This window comes from Manis pentadactyla, chromosome 11 (assembly GCF_030020395.1).
Source record: "Manis pentadactyla isolate mManPen7 chromosome 11, mManPen7.hap1, whole genome shotgun sequence".
Lineage (NCBI taxonomy): Eukaryota > Metazoa > Chordata > Mammalia > Pholidota > Manidae > Manis > Manis pentadactyla.
In genome coordinates this window covers 21977417-21991501 of record NC_080029.1, presented here as the reverse complement: position 1 = coordinate 21991501, position 14085 = coordinate 21977417, and the positions used below count along the sequence as shown (strand labels likewise).

At 34.4% G+C, this 14085-nt stretch overlaps 1 protein-coding gene across 6 annotated transcripts in view; it reads right to left on the bottom strand.

Annotated features, from left to right (window-relative positions):
- Positions 1–14085, bottom strand: part of CEP128 (centrosomal protein 128) — a 416809-nt gene that overhangs the window by 215461 nt on the left and 187263 nt on the right. For all 6 annotated transcript variants that reach the window (XM_036882239.2, XM_057488248.1, XM_057488246.1 and 3 more), the window contains 2 exons: positions 13719–13895; positions 9575–9634 (listed from right to left, as the gene is read on the bottom strand). In XM_036882239.2, coding sequence (XP_036738134.2) covers positions 9575–9634; positions 13719–13895 — 237 coding nt within the window. The remainder of the gene's footprint in view (positions 1–9574; positions 9635–13718; positions 13896–14085) is intronic.

The window sequence follows — 14085 nt, the reverse complement described above, 5'->3', positions numbered from 1 at the left end:
ACCTTTATTATTCATAACAAGCCCTTTTGATCACTCTTGAGTTTATGCTAATGAGGTATCTTTAGAAGGAGTCCCCAGACAACCTCAACATGGAGCTGGTGATTAGCAAGTAGGAACCTTTCAGCTCTACTCGTGAACCTCTAGAAAGACGGTAGGTGGGCAGGGAGAGTCTGGAGATTAAGCTCTATGAAGACTCTTTATGACAATGAGATCTGAGAAGCTTCCAAGTTGGTGAACAACACATCCACATGCCAGGGTGACGTATTCCAAACTCCCTGGGGACAGAAGCTCCTGTGCTAAGGACCATGGACCTTGTCCTACACACACCTCTTCATCTGGCTGTTCATATGTATCCTCTGTAATTAACTGGTAATAGTAAGTAAAGTATTTCTCTTAGAGCTGTGATTATAGCAAATTTTTAACCTGCGAAGGGGACCATGGGAATCCCTGATTTACAGCCAGGTCAGATAGAAGTGTAGGTAACCTGGGGATCCACTACTTGATTAGCATCTAAATTGGGTTCAGTCTTGTGGGACTGAGCCTTAGTCTATGGGATCTGTACTAACTCTGGGTAGTTAGTGTCAGACTGAATTAAACTGCAGGACATGCAGTTGGTGTCTTCAGAAAATTGGAGAATTATCTGGTGTGGAAAACTCACGCCTTTGGGTCAGAGTATGTGAGTAGAAACAGACCATAATAATAACTATATCTCTGGAAGGACAGACAGACCACTAGGATTTTTCAGCTGCACAGCTCTAATTTGTGGAGACTAAACTCCTATCAAGTGAGTGGAGATCCTGGGAACTGCCTCCTCCACCAATCCCCGCCAATAGGCTGACCACTTGTTCTTAGACACAGCAGGTTGAAAATACTAGGGTCCTAACTGTCATTTCCCCAGATTGCTTATAATGCTGTGGTATGAATATAATGTATGAATATAGATATTTTAAAATACTCTACTAATAAGCAGAATTCAGCAACACATAAAAAAAGTTTTTATAGTATGACCAAGCCGGATTTATCCCAGAAATACAAGGTGTTGCCAGAATGAAAGATCTGAATATCAATTATAATATACCATATTCATATGGGGACAAAAGCCACATGATCATACCAAAAGGTGTCGAAAAAGCATATGATGAAAATCAACAACGACTCTTCATGAAGACACTCAAAAAACTAAGAATAAGAGAAAAATTTTCAACCTGATAAAGATGTTTATTAAAAACCCACAACTATTATCATACTTAATGGTGAAAGACTGAATGCTTTCTCCCTAAGATTGAAAGCAAGAAAAGGATGCCTGCTCCTACCACTTCTATCATTGCATTAGCAGGTTACAGCAGGACAATTATTCAGGAAAATGAAATAAAATATATATTGAAAATAAAGTATTAGACATTTTTGCATGTATTTGCAGAAGACATGCCCCATATAAAAAAATCCTAATGATTACACTAAAAACCTATTAGAACAAATAGAGAGTTTAACAATGCTGCAGTATATAAGAGTGACATACATAAATCTTATTTCTATACATTTGAATGATCAATGCAAAAATGAAATTTAAAAGACAATTGTATTTACAGTAGCATCAAAAGGATAAAATACTTAATAATACACTTTAAAAAAATAGTGTAAAACTAATACTCTGAAAATTACAAAATATTGCTGAAAATAACTAAAGACAACCTAAAGAAATGGGAAGCTATCTCATGAACATTGATTAGACTTTATAATTGTTAAGATGGAAATACTCTCCAAACTGATCTACAGATTCAACACAATTCCTATTAGAACCCCAGCTAGCTTCTTTGGAGAAATTGACAAAGTGATCCAAAACTTCAAATGGCATTTGAGGGACCCAGAATAGTCAAAAGATTAAAAAAAAAAAAAAGGTGTTGAAAGAGAACAAAGGTGGAGGCCTCATACCCATTTCAAAGCTTACTACAAAGCTATAGTAATCAGGAAAATGTGGTACTGGCAGAAAGATAGACAGATAGATCAATGGAATAGAATTGAGAGTTGAGAAATAAACCCTTACACATATCCTCAATTGATTTTCTACAAGGGTGGCAAAACAATCAGATGGGAAAAAAATAGTCTTCAACCAACACTGCTGAGACAACTAACTATCCACCTGAAGAAGAATGGAGTAGGTCCCATACTTCATACAATATACAAAAATCAACTCAAAATGGGTCAGAGACCTAAATGTAAGAGGTAAAAATATAAGACTCCTAGAAGAAAACATAGCCATAAGTCTTTGTGACCTTGGTTTGGTAATAATTTCTTAGCTATGACACCAAAAGCACAAGCAACCAAAGCAAAAATTTATAAATTAAGACTCCATCAAAATTTAAAACATTGTGAGTCAAAGGTCACAATGAACAAGTGAAAAAGAAAACCTGCTGAACAAGAGAGAATATTTGTAGACTATATATCTGAGAAAAGATTTGTATCTAGGATACATAAAGAGCTCAGTAATAAAAAGAGAAATAATGAATTGAGCAAAAGATCTAAACAGGTATTTCCCCAGTGAAGACATATAAATGGCCAATAACCACGAGAAGATGCTCAGTATCGTTAGCCATCATAGAAACCCAAGTCAAAACTGCAGTGAGATTCCATTTCACATCCGTCTATAATCAAAAAGACAGATGATAACAACTATTGGTATATAGAAAGAGAGAAACTGGAATTCTTATATACTGATGGTAGGAATGTACATGGTGCAATCATTCTGTAAAACAATATAGCTATTCTTCAAAAGGGTAGAACATAGTTACCACATAACCCAGAAATTACATTCTTAATGTATATCTAAGAGAAATGAAAACATATATTCATGCAAAAAAAAATGTATACTGGAATTTTCACAGCAGCATTATTCATGAGAGCTAAGAAGTGGAAATTACCCAAATGAACATCAACTGATAAATGGACGTAGAAAATGTGGTATATCTATACAATGGTCTATTATTGGCAAGAAGAAGTGAAGTAATGGTACAAGCTATAACACAGATCACCTTGAAACTATTCCACTACATAAAATAAATCAATCATAAAGGACCACATACTATATGATTCCATTTATATGAAATGTTCAGCCAAATCTATAAAGACAGGATTACTTGTTGACTAGGGTTGTGAAACTAGATAGGATGGGCAGATTAGGAGACCATAGCTGAAGAGTCCAGATTTTTATTTTCTGTAATAAAAATGTCTGAAACCCTTGTGATGATTGCAAATCTCTATGAATATACCAAAAACTGTTGAATATTACATGCTAAATAGGTGAATGGTATGGCCATTATGTATGGTAAATTATGTTTCAATTCTGCTGTTACTTAAGAAACAAAACAAAACAAAAAAAGAAGAGAAGTGAAAGGTGGGATAAAAACAAAGCTAAAATTAAACCTTCCTGTAGAGATGAGACCTGGCTTTCATACAGGATATATAGTCTCTATCCCATGGCTAAGAGATAATAAGGGAGAAACAACAAATTTGTCTTTTCAACACAATAATCCTACTGATTCTGGTAAAAACAAAACAATAACCAAAAAAAAACCTCTGCAACAAAACATTAATCAAATTTTATATGTATCCCTCTCAAATTCATATGTTGAAGCCTTAATCCTCAGTGTGATTGTATTTGGAGATAGGGCCTTCAGGGAGCTAAGTAAAGTTAAATGGTACCACAGGGTGAACCCCTAATCCTGTTGGGCTGATGTCCTTACAAGAAGAGGACAAGATACTCTGTCTGACTCCCAACTCTCCCAACCATACCCTCACCACCCCAACCCCTACCCCACAGGGATGGTGACCACCTATAGACCAAGAAGAGGGCTCACCAGAAACCAACTCTGGCACCTTGATGTTGGACTTCGAGGCTCCAGAACTGTGAGAAAATAAATGTGTGTAGCATAAACCACCCAGCCTGTGGTATTTTGTTATGTTAGCCCAAGCAACAGACTAATACAATATGACCTATGGCTTCAGTTTACTCCTGCGAATCACTTATTCCACGGCCATATGAAAATAAAGGTTATAGTTAGATGCTTTCTATGAACTGAATAGATAGGGAGAATATATCATTACTCCTGCAAAACAAAATATCAACTTGTAGAAATTTAATCATCCAATAATAAATTATGAGAATCAGTGTTTGTCAGAGAAACACCCAGGACCTGTCATTAAGTATCTTAGAAAAACAGGCTGAAATACAATATAGGAATAACCTTACCAATTCCAAATAATAATTAGCTGGCAAGGCTATTAATCACTGTGCAACCACTATTCTATGAACCACTTGCATCTTAAAGATTATATAATAGGCTCATTTATTTAACTATATCAACAAGCATTTCTAAATAAACCAAAATAGAAGAAGAATTTCTCAATAAGGCAGTTTTTTACCTATAGTTGACATTCTGCAATTAGATGGGAATATTCACAAGCATCTAGTAAAATAACCCCAAATGACTTTTTTAATCTGTAAGAATAGTCTAGTGAGATTTAGTGTTATAATATATCAAAGTGACTAAGGAATGATGCAAAGCTAAAAATCAAGGAAACCAGAAAATTTGAATAAGAAGATTATATAGCTGATAGATTTAGCAATAATATTAGGACTCATAATTTTGCTGCTTTTAACTACTATGCTTCCTTTGCCAAAACTCGAAACAGTTTAGAGAGGAAATGTTTATACAGAACAAAAGCTAAAGAAAGATAAGGGCAATGTTTTAGAATGTGTTAGACCACCAAAACAAGAATTAAACCATAACTGCAAAATTCAAATCGAAATCAGTCTCAAAATATAAATATAATTATTTCAATAATACTTTCACTTTTCTATTTAATAATGAATAAAAAAGAATGACAAAAATCTCCGTAACAAGACATATTTAAAAACACAAAATACTTTTCTCCAATTAAACCGAATGCATTCCATGTACACAATCTAAAATAAATTTTCAACAAATGAATCAGGATACCTAAGTATCTGTACCTTCTTCCATGTCTACTCTAGAAGGATAAAATACTAAATGACTATTCACATCCTTCAATGAGAATAAGATACACTGGGTCTAAAACTTCTCACACAATGACAATTTTTAAAAATTTACATCACTAAAAAGATGAGATTCTTAAACAGATTTATATTCAAGGTAGATTACACAACCAATGGAAAGAAACAATTGCACAGATTTCAGAGACCCAGGTTCTAAACCCCGCTCAGTAACTAATTAGCTTTCTGTCCTTAGGTAAAACTCAAAATTCCCAGGGCCACTATCTCATCTACAAAATGAGTAAGTCAAACTATACGATCTCTAAAGCTGCTTTATTTATACTATTTCAAAGAAAGCCTGGAAAAACAAATGTTTGCCAACATCTAGAACACATAATACTAAAAAAGTATGACTCTATGGGATACCAAACAGGATAATAAAGAAAAATCCCCAAATAATTCAGAAGTATATTTCTTACCTATGTAATCTTAAAGTCTATAGCTCTGATCAAATAAAGCCAGTATTTGAGAATGAATATAATTACTGATATCTAGTCTACTTGTTACTGATGCTTTGGTGATATTTAAACTGAGGGAGTAACACAAGTAGGGAAATGCAGCAAGCTTAGTCACTTTTTTGAAAAATATTTATTGAGCATTTAGGCAAGCATTATATTTAAGTGCTAAGGACACACTGAGAAGCAGGCTAGTCACAGGTTTTCCCTTAGAAAGCAGGCAGATTAAAGCAAGAGAGGGCTAAATGGGAATTTCATTATTTCCAATTTCAACAGTGTCTCAATGTTTCAAATTTCAGCAGTGGGATAAGGGCCAAGAAGGAAGGGATTTCTACAGTGGAAGCAGCAAAGAAACTGACCTTTTTGCATTTTAGGGACTAATGAGTACTGGATCTCAGAATTAAAGGTGTTCTTTGTAAACAATAGAGCACTCAGGATCCTGCCATGTGCTGTAGAGCAGCTGACAGCAGCTTTTCTTTTATTCCCTATCATAAAATGACAACTTACAATGTGGGATAAACAGTGACACTTGCTAGTATTGACCTGACGGTGACTGCCTGTCCTAGATTTGATAATGTGTTCCTGTTTTCTCACTGTGAATATCTTTGGTAATTCCCATTTCTTCCCACAATTTGAACCTAACTCGGATCTGTGCCTTTGTCCCTTCTTCTCTTTGGTCCTCTCCTGTTCAAATGGAAACTTCTGGGTATCAATTCCTATGGTGGAAACTCTTTCAATACTGCTAGTTTGCCTGTCTGGGACCCTGTATGTCTATTTATTCAAATACCAACCTTTGGGATCTTCCAGTTTGTTTTGAAAATTCTGGACATCTTCTCTATCATCTTCTGGCATGCCATTAAACATCACTTGCATATTGTCACCAAACTATTACTCAAGACTGTCCCTTCCTCTGAATCTCTACAATTTCCTCAGTTCAGACTTAGACCCTCCCTTACCCAGAGCCTTGGGTCTAACCCAAGAACCTCTTATTTAACTGGCCTTCCTGCCTTTGAAAGACCTATCCACCTCTAATCCACCTCCCACATCACTATCAGAGTGATGCTTCTAAAATATGAACATGAACACATCACTCTTCTGTTCAAAACTCCTTTGTGGTGCCCACAAAATACAGAGCGGGACCCAAGCTTTGAAAGTGACATACAATGTTCTTCTGGATCGACTCAATCTCTCTACTCCTTCTAGAGCCTCATTCCTTCCATTCTCAGTCTCACACTTTCATAGTGCAGTATTATTTCCAAATCATCTTCAGTTTCTTTGCATTTATCATGCTTTATCTTCCTTACCATTCCTACTGTTGACTCTGCCTGCATGCACTGCCTTCTATACCTGGCTAGCTTCAAGGTTCACATGAGACATCAGCCTCAGCGGCAGCTGCTGCATACCTCTATCACAGCTCTCACATACAACACTGAAACTATCTACATAAGTGTCAGCTTTTCTGGAGAAAACATGTTCCTCAAGTGGAAGGATCACATCTTAATCTGTTTTTATGTCCACAGCGTGTAATATAGCACCTGGGACATAGTAGTTACTCAGTAAATTCTCTGTTAAAATGAATAAAATTTTGCTCCTCAAGTGTCTCGTCAGGATTTATGACAAGAACAAATCCCTTATCAGGACTCCTTTCTTGGCATTCCTTAATAATCTTCACAACCCTCTTCCTCCCTGTAATATATTGTTTTTACCATTCATTGGTTATTGTTTCTGAGATTGGTCCAACTGTTACTTGGACTTTATGCCAATCTTATGCTAAGATATGAACAAAGCAACAGTGACACAATCCCCAACTCAGTCCTCCAGTTCTCCTAAGATTAACACTAACGGAAGAAATTCATTTGGCAGATTTACGAAAACAATTACCAAATTGCCCTCAGAGGTCCTTCTAATACTGCAAGATGTCAGCATGGACTAGTTGAACAGCAATTCTACTTTCCATATAGTTTTTGTCCTCTGATTTCAGATCTTATCTTCAATACTTATAGAGCTATCTAGTCATAGTTCATGGGAATTAGAGTATTGTAGCCCATCAATAACCCAAGCCATCTTTCTAGTAAATAGACTCAATTCCTCCTTAGTCATTTGGTCAGTGTGGTATTGTTTATCATGACCCTTTTACACTGTAGAAGAACAGTTGTCTCATGCAGTATTAAAACTGGACTGATCAGAAGTTCAATCCCATTAAATGATAAGGAAAAACGGCTCAATAGCTCCCAAATTAAAGAGCTATGATTAACAGTCACCTCTGGCTCTCATAATTTAACTGAACAACAGCAGAGAAAGCTTTCTGTTCACAAATGATAAAGATTTTAACTTGAAAGGAAATTCCAAGTACACTGCTCTTGTTGTCAGCATTGAGGAGCCAGGAAAAAGGAGAAAGAGAAATGCTTTGTTAACACACAACAAAATGTTGTAGCCAAAAAATTCTGAGACAGCAAAACATGCATATTCTAAATTTCCTACACAGTTGGCATAAATACAAGTTTGTACTTGGTTTTATCAAAAATGGTTAGGAATGCACAGGATTGTTGTACTTAAAATAGGAGAGAATATTTTACAAGGGTGGGTAAATTTATGTTTAATCATAATACTGTTAGTTTCTTATTAAGACTATTTTTCCCCCTACACCTTATTAATCAATCTCCAGGCATTATCTGTATTTACTCAAATATTTTGATCTTGTTGACATTGTTATACCTACAGTTAGCAACTGGAGAACTTCTACGTATTTTCCATATGACTGAACTGAAATACTGCATTTTTGCAGAAGCCTTCTGTGACATGCTGGCAGATTCAAAACCTCTCATCCTCCCAGCACAAAAATCATAGTTAGTTCTTTCTTCTGTGTTCCTTTGTCAATGCTTACATATTTCTATAATAACATAACATACCTTAATATTTTCTAAATTTGTTTACATCTCCATTTTCCCTATAAACTTTCATGGCTTGCTAACACTTACATCCTGTTTTTGTTCACAAACAAGTACACAATCAATAAACCTTGATTCAATGAACAAAGGCTTTAGATGGCAAAGCACATAATGGTAAGAACGTTAATTGTGAACCTGACATGGCATGTAATCCATTTTCTCATTCTCTGTATGACCCTGGAAAAGCCATGTACCTTCTCTGAAATCTCACTTTCCTAATATTTTTAAATAAGGATATTGTACAAACTTAACAGTTTTTTCAGGCAATGAAATCCTAAATTAGACTACAATTGGTCAGGTTTAGAGTATAGTTTGTTTTATAAAATTTAAGTGGGATGGAAGATTTTCTACTTTATTATCTTAAAGCTGAAAAAAACTAATCTAAAAAGGAATGCTTAATTTTGATATTTGGATGAACAGATTATCAAAATCTTATGTTATCAGAATTTTCTACATATTTTAATTGATTTTCCAAGTAGATCGATATATGAATATAGCTGATGATTATCCCATAGGGTAGAAGAATCTTCTTGCTAAAATTAGCAAATTGTTCAATTTTATTTATATTTCCTTATTTTCCCTTAAATTTAAACCACAATGCCAAAGAACCATGAAGCAAAAAAGTTATTTTCAGAACATAATATTTATCCCTCCCATTTTGTAGATGAGGAAACAAACCCCCAGAGAGGGGAAGGGATTTGCTAGAGCCACAAACATCCGGCAGGCTTTGAGCTTACCCTCAGAAACCAAAATACATACAGTGTGTGTACATGAAGGTTGGTTACAGCTGCCCTGACCTTTGTATGCTTCTAGAGATCCTGCCTATCCCAAGGAAAAGGCAAAAGAATTTGTCTTTCTGACAATCTAGTTTAATATGTCAACAGTTTTACCTTCATTTTCTCATTCCATGGCTATATATTTAAGTGAATTTTTTAATGGAACTAAAGGAACATGGAGATTTCTTAAATGCATTACAATGATATCTTTCGTAGCAATGAAGTATTATAGCTTCATATGCTCAATATGTGACAACATATATGGCTATCCCAAATAGGATGCTTTGAAGATCATGATAACTTTAGGATTCAAAGATTAATTACCTTGCTTTCTGCTAACCAGCGATGTGGGTCATAATTAATATCAGGACCAGATGAGAAGACCTAGGAAAGAGAGGAAATAGTCTATTAGAAGTGGGTTGTTTCTCTGAAATCAACTCCCATAAATGAAATTCTTCAAGATAACATCCAGAAGTTTAGTCCCTAAACTTAAGTGTTTAAAAAGAAGAAAGTTTATACCAAGTGCTCAACAAATTCCAAACCACTGCTTAACATGTCTGTTTATGTAAGTATGTATGTATGTATATATTGACAGTAAATATTTAGCTCAAATATAGAGACATGAATCAATTCTCAATTGCTATCTTTGCTAGAATCTCTGGAGGCTGATGTCATGGTGTTCTGCATAGCTGACCTGCCTCATTAAACCTGCTTACTTCATTTTTGTTTCTTCTCTTCAGTCTCATTCCATGTAATGTATTTCACAGTGGATTAGATGTAATTACACAGAAATTTAATTTTTTGTCTCATTTATCCTTCTTTATTTTTATGGGATGAGGGCCATTTTGTCTCATATATGGTTATATAGAACTGACAGAAACTAATCAACATGACTTCAGTCAAACACAGCTTTGTATGTCACGATGGTAACAAAATTCTACAATAAATAGGTTGTCTATACCAGCTACCTTAATTTCTTCACACCAGCTCATTTATAAAATCCCTTCCCATCGGTTCTGCCTTTTTACTGATAAAGTTGTACTCAAAGGTTGTCAATGACTTTATGACTATAAACACAAATTTTTTTTTTCAATTCCTACTTTCTTTGAACCTCCTTTCTGTATAGAACCTACTTTCTATGATACTTCTGCAGGACTTCTTTCTAGAAATGTTCTCCTTAAGAATATCCTATTCTGCTGCAAGAAATGTCTATCTCTATTCTCAAATACTTCCATACTTCTGGATAGTGCATACACATCACTCCACTAAGGAATACCATTAAGAAATTCACTTAGATACATGGTGAACCTATACTGAGTGCTAACTACACACCATATACAAGAGCATTCTGTATATTCTCCAACCTTTCTTTCATCCACTTTTCTCACATCTAAATCTCACCCAACTGTCATGGCCTCCCTGCCTTTTCAGTGAAACTTTCCCCAAGCACTCTAGTTTATAGTGTTTTCTTCTTCTTCTCACTCTGCTGTGTTGAATATTTATAAACATCCATTCATCATTGATTATGATATGTTTTTATTATTCTTTTTCATTCATCTATGTCATAGTCTTAATTAAGTCTTCAGTGACCTAAACATTATGCTCAAGATTAAAGTCTAAAATAATTTGAAATCAGTATAAGTAACATTCTTATTTTTTTATTTGCTTTACAAATTTATTAGTTTAGTGTTTACAATAACAGCCATAAATAGGTTTCAAAGTCTATTATGACAAGTGCACTTTAACAGGCACTTGTTATAAAAACATAAAGGTACAAACACATATATATACATACATGTATATATATAATGAATATATTATCAAAAAAGCCACCACATAAAAATGGTAGGTAACATTAGTTGTGTATCTACTAAGTGCAAGATACTTCATACTATAATGTGCACCTTCTATTCCTTATTTTACTTTATCTTCATAATAAGCCAACTTATAAATGGGATATGCATTCTTAGATAGAATAGAGAATACATAACTCATCCAAGGTCATATCTCAGCAATTTGGAGAGCTGCAATTTGAACCTGCATTTATCTTGATCCAAAGCCTATCCTCTTTACACTCTATAAATGAATGTTCAGACCAACTATTATGGGAAAGCTCTTGAATTATTAGATGGTCTGTAAAAATGATGTATCTTTAATTCAGATACTTGCCTAAGTGTTTTATAATGATGGTGGTTTATTGTCTGTCCTTAAGTTTTTAAACAATATATGCATTTACTAAAGTGGATTAAATTATAAATATGGTGGCTAAAAAAAGAAAAATGTAATTAGAAATAATACCAATATTCCCAAGGACTTTTCTCAAGCTCATTTGTTACATATCTATTATTCAATTCATTCCACAACATATTTAGTCACTCTCTCAAAATGGTTGAAAATTTCAGCAGCAATATTTCAAAAATCAACAAAATGACAAAGAATAATTAGAATTACAAAATTTTTAAAAACATTTTACAAGGACCACCACTCTCCCATAGATCTCTAAACGATAAAGCAAAGAACCAATTTTATTTTTACCACACCTTGGGTGGTTTCATTTAGGTGAGAGCAAATGTGATGTTCTTGGGTATTCATTTTTTTTTAAGTTTATTGGGAACAAAACAACACAAGTTATTAATGAAAAAAGACCTACAATGAAAAAAAAAGAGTACTCTTAAGAAAAAAAACTTAATGGAATTTCCATCCTTTTAGATTTACTTTCCACCGATTACTTGGATTGAATCAGTCTTTCTCTAGGGGAGGAGGCATAGAGAGAGATTCATTGGCACCATTAATCCAGGCCCGAGAGCCGGTTAAAGAAGGGGGTGCTTTTCAAAATATGTTGGAAGTGCAACTTGCACCTCTAAAGAAATAATATATTTAAGCAATCTGCAATCTGTACACTATGTTTTTGCCTTTAATTGACCATAGCAAGGATTATATATCTTATAGCATGATCCAAATGTTCCCATTTGTACATCTCTACTTAACTGAAAACAAGCCATCCTGACACAAATCCTCAAACATAGAACAATTATTGCATTGCTAATATGCGCTTGTTTTAAATGAAATTAAGATTTCAAGGCCACACATCCTTTAAATATATGTAAACAAGAAGAATCTTAAATGAAAAAGGCAGCATTACACAGGGAAAGAATAAGCCATCAACAATACAGGCCTTATAACAGGACTGAAAGGTTTAGTTTTTCCCCTTAAGCCAATTCCTTCTCACATCTGACTCTCAGTCCTCTCAAACTGGATCTGAGTATTTTTTTAAATCTATATAGAAATACATATCATAGAAATTCCATCAACTCCACCAAATTTTACCAATTGAGATATTTCCGTGAAAGCAGAATACTAAGACACCTTCAACTGCAGGAATTACAGTTTCAATTTCTTTAAAACCCCACTTAAGAAAGAAAAGGTGGAGGAAATGGGAAGGAAGAGCAGGAAAAAGAGGGTAAAATAGGATGTGAAGGGAAGATCATTTCCCATAAGGAAAAAGATGTACAACAGAACAAAAAGAAGAAATACTTAAAATATATTTAAAAATACATTGTGCTTAACATAATACTATAATTTGAGTACTGTCATATCATCAACTTAAATAATAAATGGGGGTAAATGATGGCTGACCTGTACTGTGTTATGATTACACCATATCAAAGCAATGTGATACTTTTTGTATGTGATATAGTAGGGTTAGGACCTAGAGTCAACAGATGTGCTCACCTTCAAGGAATTAAGAACATCCATGGTAACTTCTGCTTTTATTTATCATTTAACTAGAATTATAAGTTGAGTAGCAGTATTCCATTTTAAAGATAGAAAAGCTAAATTAAATATAATTTGTTTAAATGGTAGAGACAAATAGCATAGTGGTTACTTGTTTAAGCTTCAGAGTTAGACTACCAAGGCTGGAAGTCCTACTTCTAGTATTTAACAGACATAAGGCCAGAGGAAAGTCACTTAACCTCTCACCTCTCCAAGCCTTGCTTTATCTTGTCTTAAATGAATTTAGTCAGAATACTAAGGATAGGGTGGTTTTAGGAGTAATGGGACAGAATACATACACAGTACTTTACCAAGTACCACTAATATAACTACTTCTCAGTAGATGTTAACCAGTAACATAATACAATAAAAATGGCCTGAGATAATGAAAAATTCAAAATCCAGGCCTTTGGATTCCAAGGCTATTTTTTTAAGTCACCACTGCTGCCTCTCTTGTAAGACATTTTATTTCACAGAGTGAGAAACAGACAATTCAATGGAATAACAGCACACTTTCTCTCACCATGACTGTGCAATAGATTCAGTACCTCATTCTAAAAAATGCCAGATGTTATTTTGTTTCATAAAACTTTCTAGAATAAAAATGTATCTAACATGTAACCATGCATTAAAATCTTATTATAATTATATATTAGGAAACTAACTGAAAGGCACAATGAGAACTCATAATTACTTTCAATTTCTCCATTGAGTCCCTGGAGAAGGTTTTACAAGCTGCATCAATTTCCTTTCCTATCACAGCAAGAATGGATTCCTGTTCCGTCTCCAGACAAAGAAGCTGATCTTTGAGCTGCAATCTGGCCTCTTCCATCCTCCTTAAATGCTCTTCTTCATTGCTTAGATGTTTTTCCTAAAGTACGGATAAGAAATAAAAACAGGATGCAACTGTTAAATGCAGACAAAAACAACTATGACGTCTGTACAACAAACTCAGAGAAGTGTATTAAAAAACAGATCTGTTGGTCCCTTTACTAAAATAAAACATTCTGTCTACTCATTAACTGAGGTCAAGTTACAGAGAATTCAGAAGTAGGGCATTA